At 40.6% G+C, this 16,066-nt stretch overlaps 1 protein-coding gene across 2 annotated transcripts in view; it reads left to right on the top strand.

Annotated features, from left to right (window-relative positions):
• LOC149575951 (uncharacterized) overlaps positions 1 to 16,066 on the top strand; it is a 212,090-nt gene that overhangs the window by 101,498 nt on the left and 94,526 nt on the right. For both annotated transcript variants that reach the window (XM_089816079.1, XM_089816080.1), the window contains exon 3: positions 1,441 to 1,602. In XM_089816079.1, the coding sequence (XP_089672205.1) occupies positions 1,441 to 1,602 (162 nt within the window). The remainder of the gene's footprint in view (positions 1 to 1,440; positions 1,603 to 16,066) is intronic.

The following is a 16,066-nucleotide window of genomic DNA, read 5'->3' as shown; positions in this document are numbered from 1 at the left end:
ATATTGATTTTAGCTGAGCTTATATCAAGAATTCTTCTCTGAAAATTACGACCACGCAGTTCCAAAACTGGGGATCATCAACCTTAAAGATCCCTTTCATTCACCAAATTCTCACATTCTCTCTAAAAGCTTTCAGTTGATTGGGTAGATGTAATGAGAAATTTGCCTCTCTAGCGCCCTCCTTCTTCTTCCTGTTACTATATCTGCTCTGTCCAAAAACCTTCTAAAACCCAACAAACCTTGTTTAATTGCCACACTTGCCAGGCTCTCTAAATTCTGGAGCCTTCCAGATTATTCTCAGGAGCAATTAATTTTGGCTTCACAAAATCTTGTTAATCTTTGATGAAACCAATGGAGCAACCTCTGGCATGTGGTCTCTGCCTTTCACCAACCTTCAACTTGATATTTCATCATTGCAGCCCTTGTCCTTTTTGGGTTTCGCAGGGATGCCATCTGTTTTTGTAAATTTGAATTAAAATTAATCTCCTTACACGACTTCCAAACTTATGTCATCTTGCTTTATTTTTTTAAAACAATCACGCTCTTCTCAATTCCATGAGTCAAAACTCTCCCCATCTGTCTCTTAGATCCTCAACAACTTCCTCCTTATGCCATTCAATCAGAGATACTCCTACTGTCCTACCTTTGACATAGTGTCGACTACTCTCCCCATCTGTCTCTTAGATCCTCAACAACTTCCTCCTTATGCCATTCAATCAGAGATACTCCTACTGTCCTACCTTTGACATAGTGTCGACTACCCCATTAGCCTCCCTCCTGAAATGGGTGATTTTGGAATCTGTGAAAGACTCCAGCAAGGACTTGATTCTGTGAATGTATTTGTTTAAATACCATATTCCTGACTCTCCTTTGATAATGTCATTGATTATTATTTGAGAGTCCCCTTCCAAATGCAGCTTTGCCACTTTTTGTTTGATAGTCATTCTTATGGATAGTAATTCTGCCTGGACTGCTGCCTCATTGTTTTTTTCCCTCCAAAAGCTGTTTCGCTCCTAACATCTAGATATTACCTTTGCAATCCCTCACAACAAACCCTGCCCCTGATGGGCCCGGGTTGCCCGTCAATGTGCCATCGAAGTTAAATTTAATCCATCCCTCCTCCAGGGGCTTCCAAGATTCTTGTTTAATCTTTTTTGATGGAGGTTGGATCCTCAAAGGCCCATTACCAGGCCAAGGACTAGTTTTACTTATTAGATTACAATTCAGTGACAATATGGAGGTCAATGCTAAGAGATTTTCACAATCCATCAAATAGCGAGACAGTAGTTTCTGGGTTCAGTTGTGTACAAATTTTTTGCATCAATTTCCTGAATTTGACATTGCACAAGGAGTTGTTTTTGAACATTTTAATTTCATAAGGAAATTAATTTTTACAAATTACTAGACATGATATATCTAACCAATTGTTGATAATTGTAGGTGCTAGTTCTGCAAAGGTTACAGCCCAGAAGTCAAAGGGCATGCCCAGGGTTTCAATATATCTGGAAAAACTTGCAGATCCGTTAGCAAGTGATGCAATGGGAAATATTTCTTTAGAGCTCTTCAGGGCTTTCAAACAAAAATCTGATGCTTTACTAATGGGTTTGTTTCCTGTTCTCACTGATTCCAATTTATACTTGACAGATACTTTTGCAAGCTCGTAGTAATCTCTTAAATAATAATAAGGGTAGCAGCAATATCGCATGGGTGAAGTGTTAAGGTTAAATACATTTACCATTATATGAATAATGTTTGTTCTATCAGATATTCTGCTCACCAGACTTACCAGTCTTCCATTTTTTATAGACATCTGTTATAAATTCCAATTTTTCTCTCCAACATCTAATAAGTACAAAAGAGGTTTCAAGTAGCTATGGTGCATTCAACTTTTCTTCCTGGTTCATGAAGACTATCTGGTAGCAACTTAGCAGCTGATGTGCTCTTGAAGCAATGCCATGTTCTCTTTTTAAAATTGCAGTAATTAGTTGAAGCTGTAGCCTATTTTAATTTCTGGTTGGCTAAGGGATAATATAGTATTTTAATTTTGGCCCAGTTTCTTTGTCTGAGAAGAACAACTTAAATATTATTATAGGGCTTATGTAATACAAAAATATTTATTTAATTAAAACAATTTTTTTTAATAATTGGAGGGAAACAAGTAAAGTCAATTAGAGGACTCAAAAGACAACAATAAAAGTCATTTGCTCCAAAAAAAATTCGATTTTATCATTTGACTATTCCTTCCATGGTTGAAATTAAAACATTTAAAGACGAAAAGCCTTGTGGTTGGAGATCTGGTGGAGAAAACTCCTTTGGTTACCATATTTGAATTTGAGGACAGGAATCCTCTTATCCATTAGAGATGATTTCACTTGGGAATCACAATTGTGCTGATTTCTGAAGATTGATTGAGGAATTGAAGTTATATTCAATAGCAATGGACTATGGCGGTGTGTGATAGCTACAATGACATCATAGTGATGCTAGAGTATGAAAGGGTTAGGTTTGTTGATTTTGATGGGTCTTTCCAATTTGCAGTAAGTGTGAATCTTTTTAGTGTGATGTGTTATTTCAACTTGTTTATAGTATTTTAGTTCTTAGTTGGATTGTGGGTGCTAGGGTTTCAATGGTAATGATCCTAGCAAATTTGTTTAATCTTCTAAGACACAACAGCAATAGTTTGGGTATTTGTTATCATTGTTTATAGAAAAAAAGACAATAAGTTGTTTGTAATTAGTGAAAATTGAAATCATAGAGGTTAGTGCTTTATTCATATGAATCTGTGGTGCTACTAGTTCGTTCATAATGCTCCAAGCCACACATCTAGCAAGTAAGAAATGTTTTTGTTGAAAGAATCTCACAGGAGTGTCCTCATTGTTCACGATATGACAAAGACATGCTTTTTGCATACTAATGTGCACACGTGTCATGTCCATCATGCCGACTCAATGATACAACAATGACCTCATCATTGTTATGAGCGAAGTGGCACAAGTAGGTGCAAATGCTCAAGTATCCCATAAATGCATTGGAGTTCAAAAACTATTCTCTAGTCTTTTTTTACATTGTAGTCTTGGCCAAAGATAAAACAAATGAGCATTTCCAAGTATCACACCTAGGGAAAATTAAGCTTGTGACTGGAATGAACTCCAAAGCAACTGGAATTAATTGAAATACCATGAGGGACACTGCATCTGATCTCCAACATAGAAAAAAACAAAAGAGAAACTCTTCTCAATATAGAAGTTCTAAAAGTGACTCCAACATGAGTCCAGGGACACGAGGGACATAGGGAAATGTTCCTTAAACATCCTACTTGTTTTTCTACTTAGAGGAGAGTCAAAGAAGCGCCACTCCATGACAGCGCCTCACACACACACAACCCAAGCTAGGTAGTTGAAACGACACAATATCCAAAGCCAACCAAAATTCAATTTTCTCTAGCAAACACTATTCATTTTAAGCTCAGATATGAATGTCCTTTAAGTTTGTTTTACCAACAACCATCTAGCCAAAATGGAGGATGCATTACAAAACGCAATGCCCATTCAACACTAATATCAAGATGGGCTAAAATCAATAGAAGGATCCTTGCCACTTGTGTGGGTGGAATGTGATCCACATTTACATATCCATGAACATTATTGAAAATGTTAAACATATTGAAATAACATTGCTAGTTAGTATAACAATATACTAAATGTTACATCCCTTCTTTGAGGACCTTTAAATAACTGTTTCATGTGAAGTTAGTTAGTTATGTGGAACTTGGATATTTAATTAAGAGGATTATGATTAATATGATTATGTTTTCATTTATTTCAATTGCTTAGTCAACGTCATTCACATGGGATTATATTCATGAACATATTGTGTTCTTACGATGCTATAGATATTTTATTGTTTACAAGTTTATGAAGATGAAGATGACTAATCTTATGATGATGTAGGAGCATCTAGGGTGTAAGAACAATCTCACATCATCAAAAGATAGTCTAGTTTTTCTATAAGGGCTATTTTCGTGCAAGGTTACTATTGGCAGGTTTATTGTTTTCAATAAGTTTTTCATCTCAGCATGGATTGTTCCAATTACTTCCCCAAAGGTTCATTTGGATGTTTAAGCATTCCAGTAAAGTTTTGTGGTAAGGTCAAGTCTGATTATGAAGATATTGATTTTCTATTTTGATGGAGGAGTACAAAAACTTTGAACTCAATTTTTAAAGCTTTAGAGGCTCTGTAAGGGGCAAAATCTTGTTTAGGAGAAAACTATGTGGTCCTAGCTATAGAGCACTTTGAGAGGTTTTTGTAAAGTGGTATAATAGAAAATTTGGTACATAGTTCGAAAGTTATGGCTTGGATCAATGATATGGAAGATTACTTTGAGTATGAAGAAGTAGATAATCTTGAGAGGGTCAGATTTGCAAAGGCCAAGCTAAAAGGTCATGCTAATATTTGGTGGAAAGAAGTTCAGTTGGAGAGAAATAAAAGAATGAAGGAGAAGATAACAAGATGAGATTAGATGGTGGACAAATGGAAGAGAATTCATTCCTGTTGACTATGAGCTTGATTTGTTGAAGCAAATGCAAGGGTTGAAGCAAGCAAGCAATTTTTTCCAAGAATATATAACAAAGTTCTATTGAGTCCTTATTAGGATGGGTCATTTTGAAGCCAACAAGGAGAAGGTGATAGAGGGCCACACCACTCTAACAACTCACAACCAAGAATGCAACAATATAGAGACCAAGAAAAAAAAAAATGCTTCACAAATAATTTTATTATACTTGAAAAATCCTTACAACACCCACAAGATGATATCAAGCTTCTCCTTGAGCTTCTCCTTCCACAACTTCTACTTCTCAAGTTTCTACTCCTTGAGCTTGATTACAAATGATAATAAGCCTTGCTTAAATAGGCACTTCTAACCGAAGACATTACAAACACAACCAATATGGAATAAAAGGTAAATACAACTATCTTTAAATAAATATTAAATTCCCACCCAAATACAACTAAGCACCCAACAAATATTAAATACATGATTTATCCAAAACTTTCTAGAATTTCCACCTACACACCTCGATTAATGGAATGACAACTATTTTTCTTATTTTTCTATTTTATGCCACCTATGCACCTCGAAAATAGAAATCACCTTTTCCTTTCCTTTCTCCTTTTTCCCTTTTTTAATTTTTTAATCATTTCTCCTCTAATTTTCGTCACTTTCTCTCTCCTCCACAATTTTTTTTTTTCAATTATTATTATTTTTTCCATGCAAGATGCTCTTGCATCAGACTCCTCCGGTAGATAGAAAAGTGTGTCCCACACTTTGACGCCAAAAGTAAGATCTACCACTATCTTCATCTTCACCAAAGGTTTCCACCTCAACGGGGACAAGAAAACCACCATGCAAATCTTCCACATCTGCATTACTCTATCAAACACCAGAATCTCAACCATCCAATCAACATGCTCATTCCCAGGAACAAATTGAACATAATTCTTCATCAACAAACCCTCACTCACATCAGCAACTAGTGAATCCACACCAGTAGCAACAAACCCCGCATCAGCAACAACAAACTCCATATTAGCACCAACATGTAGATCTCCATCAACACATGCCAAACTCTCAACACTAGCAACCTCATTGCTCACAACAAGATGCTCTGCAATACATAACTCACCTCCAACAACTAGATCATCCACCTCCAAGTACTCCATAATCTCCATGTCAGATTCAACCAATTGATCATGAAAACCAACCTCCATCCCAACATTAGCAAGGTTAGGAATATCCTTAGCAACAACCTCTATTTGCTCTACAGGTTCTGCATTAGACTCCACAGACTGATTAGCAAAACCAACCTCTTCCACCTCAACCTTGTGATGCCATCTTCTCTCACGAACCTCCTTAACTTGATCAGCCAATCTATCATCCAACCGAGAAATCATCTTAGAAAAATTCCTCTCCACTATATCATGGATTTTTGCAATCATCTTAGGGTCCAATCCTCTCGGAGCCATCTTCCAAGATCTTCGTAAACCCTCTGCAACAAATCCTTCCCACGCTCCTTGTGACAACCAAATTGTTTGCAAGTTAGATCGCAACCTGCCACCTCGCACGAACAATCAGGAACCACATCACAAGTCTAGGACAACAGATTTGCAGTCCACCAGCTCTGATAAACTTTGCCCAACCAAGGTCCTGGTACAAACTGCCTCACACTTCGGCGATCTGCTTGTACACTCAGGGACTCTTGCTCTGATACCACTAATGTAGGTACGGCTCTGATACCACTTGATAGAGGGCCACACCACTCTAACAACTCACAACCAAGAATGCAACAATATAGAGACCAAGAAAAAAAAATGCTTCACAAATAATTTTATTATACTTGAAAGATCCTTACAACACCCACAAGATGATATCAAGCTTCTCCTTGAGCTTCTCCTTCCACAACTTCTACTTCTCAAGTTTCTACTCCTCGAGCTTGATTACAAATGATAATAAGCCTTGCTTAAATAGGCACTTCTAACCCAAGACATTACAAACACAACCAATGTGGAATAAAAGGTAAATACAACTATCTTTAAATAAATATTAAATTCCCACCCAAATACAACTAAGCACCCAACAAATATTAAATACATGATTTATCCAAAACTTTCTAGAATTTCCACCTACACACCTCGATTAATGGAATGACAACTATTTTTCTTATTTTTCTATTTTATGCCACCTATGCACCTCGAAAATAGAAATCACCTTTTCCTTTCCTTTCTCCTTTTTCCCTTTTTTTATTTTTTAATTATTTCTCCTCTAATTTTTGTCACTTTCTCTCTCCTCCACAATTTTTTTTTTTTTTTTTTCAATTATTATTTTTTTTTCCATGCAAGATGCTCCTGCATCAGAAGGTTGCTTGATACACAAATGAGTTGAGGTCAAGTATTCAAGGAGAGTTGTTAATGGTAAGAATATCTACTAGTGATGATGCATATCAATTTTCTTTGAAGATAGTAGCAAAATTGAACAAGAAGTTTGAGAGCAAACAAAATGGAATACTTTGTGGAAGAAAACCTAGTGGGCAGTCTTATGGAGGCCAAAATGAAGATTGAAAGAAGAATGACAACTCTAGTAGTAGTCAAAATTGGAGGGACAATAGTTCCTATTGTCCTCACAATTAAAATAACAAAGATCAGTGAGGAAGAGGAAGAGGATGAGGACCAATTGAGGAAGTTTCTGTGGAGCACATTTCTTGTGTGGAGAAGTTATAGTGCTTATAATTGTCCCCAACATCAACGGAAGACAAATAGGAGACCAGAGGACAATGCATAAGTTGCACATGTAGATGAGGTTGTTCAATCGTCACGTTTTGAAGGTGCTGAAAGATGAGAGGCACTTGTTACTAGAAGAGCCTCGTCAAATGGTGAGAAGGAAATTGAGCGAATGAAGAATTTGTTTTGCACAAGATGTAAGTGTAATGATAAATTATGCAATGCCATTATTGATGGTGGTAGTACTAATACCCTATTTCATAAGAAATGGTTAATAAATTGAAGTTAGAAAGAAGGAAGGATCCAAATCCCCACGGGATTGCTTGGTTGCAGGAGTACCACAAGGATTTGTCAATGAATAATATCTGGTAAAGTTCAAAATTAGAAATTATCGTGATGAGGTATCATATTATGGATGTTTGTCATCTATTGATAGCGAGACCATGACAATTTGATTGTCATGTCGTACTCAATGCTTATATTGATCTTTAGTTTGCTGCAGACTCTTGAAAATTATAAATTTTACCTTCATGTGTAGCCCAACCTACATCCACTTGGGCTATATTGAAATCAGATTCGCTTGCTTCATTAACATTCTTCTCTGAAATGAGTTGTGCAACTTCAGCCATTAAGTTGCCTGTAGATGGTTTCACTGATAACCTGGAATCTACCTTAGTCTTTTTCACCTTCGTACCTTTATCTATGAAATCAGCAATTGCATCAATGCTTGGTGGTTTTAATTGAATGCCCCTCTTCTTCTTCCTTTCTAAACTTTGTTGCATCCAAGAGGTTGAGAAAGTTGTTGATGATTCTATTATTGTAGAAGTATTCAAAACCATAGGTGTGAGCACCTGCTCAATTGTACTATCCACAATTGGGATTTCTTGTGCAGTATTTAACTCATGAGGATATGGGGTGCTTGTAGGAGAAGTCAAAGAGGGGATCATTTTGTGTCATTGGTAGAAACTGTAGCCGACGGGTCCATGTTGTTGGTAAAGATTTTGTAGTCGACGGGTAGATTAGTAGTGTTATGTAGCCGACGGACCCTTTCGGGAAGGTTCGGCGGGAAGTATTAATACCCCGTCTGGGATCATTGTAAATCATCTTATGCTCTGTATGTAATCTCTTGGCATATGCGAATGATAAACGGAGTATTGCTGTTGTTGTTCTTGTTCATTATCTGTGTGCATTAATAAATTAATCAAAAAAAAAAAAAGAGTAAAAAAGAAAAAGAAAAAGAAAAAACCAAAAGGTTTTGTGCCTGTTCCGCGGGACCACCCGCAGACTGATTTCCCTGTGGATGTTTTTTTTCCGTGGATGGGTGATTTTTTTCTGCAGATGGGGTTGTCTCACGCGGATTTTTTTGTTGTTTCTTGCAGTTGTTTTTTCCGTAGATGTCTTTAGTTCCCCCGCAGATGCTGCCTTCTATTCTCCCGCGGATGATTTTTCTTATCCCGCGGATGTCCTCTCCTATCCCGCGGATTTGTATCTTCTCTTATCTCGCGGACATGTATCTTTTCTTCTCTTGCGGATGTGTTATCCTCTCTTGCAGGCGGTTTAGGAGTTGCTATTCGTCTTCTATGCTCATGGCTTCTCTTCCTTGCATCCGTGGACTCTTATTTTCTCCTCCTGGCGTGATTACTTGCCTCTTCCGCATGCAACCTTGTTCATTCCACAGCATTAGCGGCCAAGAAAGATGGGGACCGATGGTATGAAGGAGACAACACCCACCCTCATTGCAGTTCATCAAAATTGTTGGGGTTGCAAGTGGCCCAAATCCTTGCATCTTCAGCTTTGGAGAATGATAGCCCTACTGGTTGCCACGATATTGCAGTTGGTCTGGGACACAACAACTCCATAAGATCAATATGGTTTGATAGAAAGGAGATTTCTTTGCTTCGGCTGTAGATAACAAATTTGGTAATATAGGGAATGCATCGTCATGGCACTGCGTTAAATCTATTAGTTCATCCGCGGAGGTGTTTGTGAGTTCGGAGGTAGAGTATTTTTCTTGCAACAATTGTAGTCATCGTCATTCGCCAAATTCAACATTATGTGAACACGGAGGAGTTAATATCATTTTCAGTGTTGTAAGGGAACCATTCGGAAAGAAGCAAGTAACAGGAAATATATTTTTTAAGGCATATTACCTGTGGGAAGGCAAAAGTGGGAACCCTACATTATAAAGGGAGGAAAGAAGCCGTTATCATATGGAATTGACAGGGAAACGGAAGTAGTGGAAGAACTAGTTGAAGACAAGTATGGAGAAGAATGCAAGGGTTTTAGCTTTTGGAATCCGAGTTGCAGGGCCATCCGCTTCCAACAGTAAGAAACAAAAAGTGAGGGCAGAACTTACACATCTCATGGTTCAATTTGAAGGGCTCAATGGCAGCGAATGCCAGAAATGGTGGCAATTGGCTCAAGACACAGAGGTAATAAAGCATATTTTGATATGAGCACAGGTGCATTGGGTCATCCAGCTTCTAGTTTTTTCCATCCGATTGTTTGAATCAGTGTTGCGAATTATGATAGAAGCATATAATCAGCACAACAAAACCAACACATTTTTGGACAAAAAGCATTAGATGAGGGTTTCTTTTAAGCCTAGGGATTTTACTAGGGTTTTCGGCATCCCCGGCCCAGGAGGTAAGAAGGTGGAAATCAAGAACCACAAGCTTTCTGAGGAACGAAAAGAACATTAGATACGATTAGTAGGCCGCGATCTTACGCCTGAGGAGATAGAGTCAGTGATAAAGGGGTCTAAATGCAGAGGGCTTCGGTGAGATCTTATTTGGGAAGGCCACTAGAGGTGCATCATGGATGTCATCAAAAGTAAGTTGATAGCTGCAACTTGGGCTTCAGATATAGCATTGCCACAGATTGTATTCATGAATGGCATCATGAACGACATGGTGTATGATTGGGCTACAATTCTTGCCGATAGGATGGAGGAGCTCATGACACTCCAGCACTACACATTCTTTATGCAGCACCATGCAATTGGCTTGTTTCTGGAGGCAACAGTTAATCAGATACCAATGGATGATTCTGAGGCTCCATCGCGGGGAAAGTTGGCACAAGGAGAGCCTTCAATATTTTATTGGAGACATTTGGACACGGGTGGGATAGCAGCAGGGCAGAAGAAGATATTTCGGGGATTGTAGGCTCACGGGGACACTGACACTGGACGGGAGGAGACTTCAGAGAGTAGCGAGGCTGAGTACGAGGAGGAGAGTACTTCTGCAGAAGTTGGCAGTGAACCGGCAGTTAGCGAGCACACTTTTTTTACCCCGCCGCAGTTGTCAATTTCGGCGCACTTGTCTGTCACCACTTCACACATTCCCCCGTTTGGTCAGCGTCATGCACAGGTCGTTATGACCCCACTGATGGTCGTAGATGTTGTCCCACGGACAATAGCACATGTCCCATGGGCAGTGGCTAGGGGTATCCCACCAACGACAGTTGTTGCACTAGTGACCACTCCAAATGTTGCTTTCTCCATGACCACGACGGATGTTGTCTCCTATAGCTTTTACCGAGGGCTTGCCTTCCCAGGATTGTAGACCAGGCCCTGTTGCACCAGCGGAGCCAGAGTTGATAGAGTTGCCAGTGCCAGAGCTTGAACCTTAGGTTCATTTGGATGTGATTGATTTAGATGCTATGGTCACTATTTCATCTTCCTTATTGACGGAGGCATAGTCAGAGCAACCCGAGAGAATGGAGGTGATTGATAGAGCGAGCAAATTTTTGATGCAGCAGTTCTGACTCATTCCTGCAGAGGTCGGACTGTCTATTTAGTCCCCTAGCCATGGAGGAGTCCCTCCAGGACGAGCAGCCGTATCAGAGCCACAGGAGGTGGCAGTCCCACAGTCAGAGGGTGCACCCAGGAAGGAGGAGGCGGCACCAGATGTGGACATGGTGACAACGGCGGTAGCAGAGACGAATAGTGATGGGGAGTGGACTATGGACGATGTGCAAAAGGAGGATTATGGGTCAGATGACGACAGATGCAGAGATTACCTCAGGGCTATGCGTGTTTACCGCATAGGGTAAGAAGTTCAACACAGTATAACACGATTCAATTCTAAACAGGTACTTTATTTATGTATGCACTTGCAGATTACAAGGACTACAATGATCTCCGATTACAATGATGATTCCAAAGTCCATCTCGGACGTATACTTATACCTTTCCGAAGGGGTGACTCAAGCGTCACGCGCCCGTTCGGATGCTACTCTACCCGTCGGCTACATTATACATTTTACCGACAACATCATCCCCCCCAAAAAGAAAGGTCGTCTCTGAACGACAATACAACAAAATTCATTAACAAAATTTTCTAACGCAGTACATCAATGCATAAGTACTAGACAGAGGGATGCGTCCCTGGCGTAGTGGCCGTCCGCGACCGTAACTCGTTCACCTCTGCTCTTAGCTTGTAGACCTGTTCCTTCCTGATCTTTAGCTCAGCTTCTGCTTCCAACTGGAGCTCTAGGCCTGACTGCATCATCTCTCCGACCTCTCCCAATTCCCTCTCCTTTTCTGCTGCCATCTTTTCTTGTTTGTCGTCAACTGTTCATTTGCTACTGCTAACTGTTCTTTTGCTGCTAACAGGGCTGTCCTCCCGGATTGCCAGGCCGCCCTCTCCGATTCCTAGGCTGCCTTCTCCGAAGAAAACTTGGCAGCTGACTCCTCCCGAGCTCTCTCAGCTGCTAGCTGGTCCGCCTGACTCCTCTGAAGGGTGTAATATATCTCCCTGTGTAACCTTGCGATTTCCTGAATCAGTATCTCAATCCGGCCCTCCCTCACAGGTTCCCTTATCATGGACCAATCCTGTCGCATTTCTGTGGTTTCCACATTGGGCAATCCCCTCTCCTGAAAACAAACGGTAAAGGCAGCTGGGCATCCCATCCTCATGAAGGATATGACTCCCTCCAGCTCCTTCCCTACTGACTCCAACGCCTGCATCTTTGCCGAATCTATAACCTAGCAAGTTCGAGATGCTAGAGCTGCGACATCATCAAGAAAAATTGCCTCAGTCCTTGTTGCCTCCTGCACTAGTGGGTGCTTCTGCTGTGTACCCATAGCCTTCTCTACTTCATCCGCCATAGGCTCAACAGCGCTACGCGTTACTCCCTCATTCTGTGCCTGCACAACCTCCTGTAGTGGGTTCTCCCAAACTGCTTCCCGCGCTGTTCTGGACTTCCGCACTGTTCTGTACAACAGTCTTGTTCCCAACAACCGTGTTGTCTGGTGACAAGTCTTCAAGTGATGTTCTATTCTCCGCCTGTATCCGTTCGTCCGGTGTATCAGGAACGAAGAGATCCCTCCACGCTCGTGCCGGGCCATCCCCTCTCCTGAAAACAAACGGTAAAGGCAGCTAGGCATCCCATCCTCATGAAGGATATGACACCCTCCAGCTCCTTCCCTACTGACTCCAACGCCTGCATCTTTGTCGAATCTATAACCTGGCAAGCCCGAGATGCTAGAGCTGCGACATCATCAAGAAAAATTGCCTCTGTCCTCGTTGCCTCCTGCACTAGTGGGTGCTTCTGCTGTGTACCCATAGCCTTCTCTACTTCATCTGCCATACGCTCAACAACGCTACACGTTACTCCCTCATTTTGTGCCTGCACAACCTCCTGTAGTGGGTTCTCCCAAATTGCTTCCCGCGCTGTTTTGGACTTCCGCGCTGTTTTGTACAACAGTCTTGTTCCCAACAACTGCGTTGTCTGGTGACAAGTCTTCAAGTGATGTTCTATTCTCCGCCTGTATCCGTTCGTCCGGTGTATCAGGAACGAAGAGATCCCTCCACGCTCGTGCTCCCTCGGCACTCCGAGCCGTGCGAGTTGCTTCCCTTCCGTTGGGACACTCTCCCCTCGGTGTATACAGGTTAAAGAATTCTTCCCTTGTTTCCTCCACCAAATTTAAGCGTTGTCGAGTTTCTTCCAGTAATTCCTCGACACTCCTCAGCCTACTAGGTGAGTGCACTCTCTCCGTCTATGCCTCTTCACCCCTTCGGTGCCCCTAGGCAATTTGCTTAAGTCTCTGTTTGCGTTCTGCTTTCTGTGTTAAAATTAGAATTTCTTTTGCTGTACTTAGTTCATTCTTATCTTTCACCTTATTCCTATCTTTGTTTGGCAAATTTCGCATCAATCTTCATATCATTCCTTCGTTCCAGGTACGTCTGGCAATAGCGCAAAATGTTTACTGCATAGGGTAAGAAGTTCAACATAGTATAACACGATTCAATTCCGAATAGGTACTTTATTTATGTATGCACTTGCAGATTACAATGACTACAATGATCTCTGATTACAATGATGATTCCAAAGTCCATCTCGGACGTGTACATATACCTTTCCGAAGGGGTGACTCAAGCGTCACGCGCCCGTTCGGATACTACTCTACCCGTCGGCTACATTATGCATTTTACCGACAACAATGCGGGTTGCGCTGCAGAAGGGACCCAATGTGGCATTGCAGGCTATGACTCGGCGGAGAGAGTGGCATTTAGTTCGGGTTACATCAAGGGGATTTGTCCGCAGCGGTTCCATTCATGTTTTGAGGACAGAGGATGGCCAACAGTTGAGACATAGGAGATGTTGGCGGATTGGGCCACTGAGCTGGAGTTGGGTCCATGAAACACTCCCATGGAAAAGTTGGCGCACGAGATAGTAGGATTGTACAAAGAAGTCTACTATGTTTGTAGGCGTGCAGAGGCGAACAGGGTAGCAGACAGGGTCGTAGTGGAGAGGTCTCTGGTAGCAGAGGAGGCTAGGGAAAAGGTAAATGCAGATTTGGCCAGCCAACAAGCAGCATGGGCAGCTGAGTGTTCAACACTGTTATGGGATAAGAAAGTGGCTGAGTAGGAATTACAGTTAGCAAAGACCTAGGCTATGGATGCAACACTTCTCTTGAAGGAAGCCGTAGAGGTTAACACATGGATTTAGAAGGATTTGAGCATCCAAACGGAGTAGGTCTATGAATTGCGTCGACAACAGCATTCTTTAGGATCACAGTCTTCTCTCTAGTGTACATTCTTTCTCTATTGTATTTTGTGGTCTCTTGTTTTTGTTAGTTTTGAAGTCGCTAGGAGATGACTTTTCTTTTGGGGGGGATGATGTCGTCGGTAGAAATTGTAGCCGACGGGTCCATGTTGTCGGCAAAGATTTTGTAGCTGATGGATAGATTAGTATTGTTATGTAGCCGAGAGACCCCTTTGGGAAAGTTCGGCGGGAAGTATTTATTCCTTGTTTGGGATCACTGTAAATCATCTTATGCTCTGTATGTAATCTCTTGGGATATGCGAATGATAAACAGAGTACTGCTGTTGTTGTTGTTGTTCATTATTTGTGTGCATTAATCAATTAATCTATGCGGCAAACATTTTGTCCATGAACAATGATGGCAAGGTGTTCGTTTCATGGGCTTCATCCACCATTTCCTATATGGGTTTGAGGGTCTTTTCTTTAGGCTTGGACCTCTTCTTCCTAGTTACAAAATTAAATTTACATGCTGAAACTAAATCTACTCTTTTGTTTGGATCTTCATCATCACTCGCTCCTTATGCATTTTGCTGTGACCAACAGTAGTAGGTGAAATACGTGAGGAGGTGAAATATGTGAGGTGGCTGTTGTGGATGTGCCTTCTTGTGAATTACTCTTCTTAGCAGAATTACCTTTCCATATTGGTTTAGTGGATGTGGCCTCTTTGACTTTACCTTTTAAACATTTCTCTATTCTTTGGATGATAAAGAAAGTCCTTTCTCTCAAATTCTTCACTTTTAATAGAGACCAACTGGGATAATGTAACTCTAACAATTGAATCCTTTCAAAATAGAAAGGATCAATTAAATCTGATCCATATCCTCGCACACCTGTCACATCCCATCCCATTTTAAAATCAATAATTTGTTGGACTGTGATCCTCATCTAGTCTCTTCTCTTATCCTCACAATATTTCGAGTAATCCTCCATACTCGGGAAGTGAAGATATCTAGGTCCTAGTGCCAAGTGATTTTTAACATATCCTTGCTATCAAATGGGAACCGACTCTCGTAAGAGTAAAGAGAGTCAACTTGACAATAGACCTTTCAATATTCTGTGCATCCCATGAAGAATTGCTGCTATAGTGCCCTATGGCAATCGAGAAAGGAATAAGGTTTACTCCCTTGTGTTTACACTTTTTATCACTTGGCCAATTTGCCTGTAGATTTTTGTAAGTACCAATTTATCATCAATAGAATGGGGGACCATAAGGGAACATTCATGAAAGCCTCTAACACGAGTGTAGGTGAAACGAGGAAACTATATGAAATAACTCTTATATGTCTTGACAAGACTAGCTGCTTCAGGAGATATTCAAAGCTCTATGTTTCCATGTAACTCTCTGGTTGTGAGCATGGCAAAGGCATCATTGACCTTGTGAAAATGTACAATACTTTGTTTTAATTGCAGCTTGGGGTAGTAACTGTAGCTTTGAGTGGTTTCATTACATTCTCCATGAGCACTGAGACCCAACCAAGCTTTTATGCTAGCAATTGCATACATGAGGTAAGAAGACATGAAATCTTTGATTCAACCCAAATTGAGTTAACTGGTTATGAAGACCATCACTGATTATTTATTCCCAATAAATAAATTTCTTGTCAGTAGTTATTGTATTGATGTATAAAAACATCAAATCTTGAAAACATTCGACATGCATTTCCAACCAACCTATTAAGAATAACTATCATATAAGAGATATGCTTGGTGAAGAGTGTCCTGCAAAGTGTTTTGGGCAATT

The sequence above is a fragment of the Cupressus sempervirens genome, chromosome 1 (genome assembly GCF_028749045.1).
Source record: "Cupressus sempervirens isolate cs-2001-9-10 chromosome 1, ASM2874904v1, whole genome shotgun sequence".
In the NCBI taxonomy this organism is placed as follows: Eukaryota; Viridiplantae; Streptophyta; class Pinopsida; order Cupressales; family Cupressaceae; genus Cupressus; species Cupressus sempervirens.
Note: the sequence above shows the minus strand (reverse complement) of the source record. Positions and strands in the feature narration are given on the sequence as shown.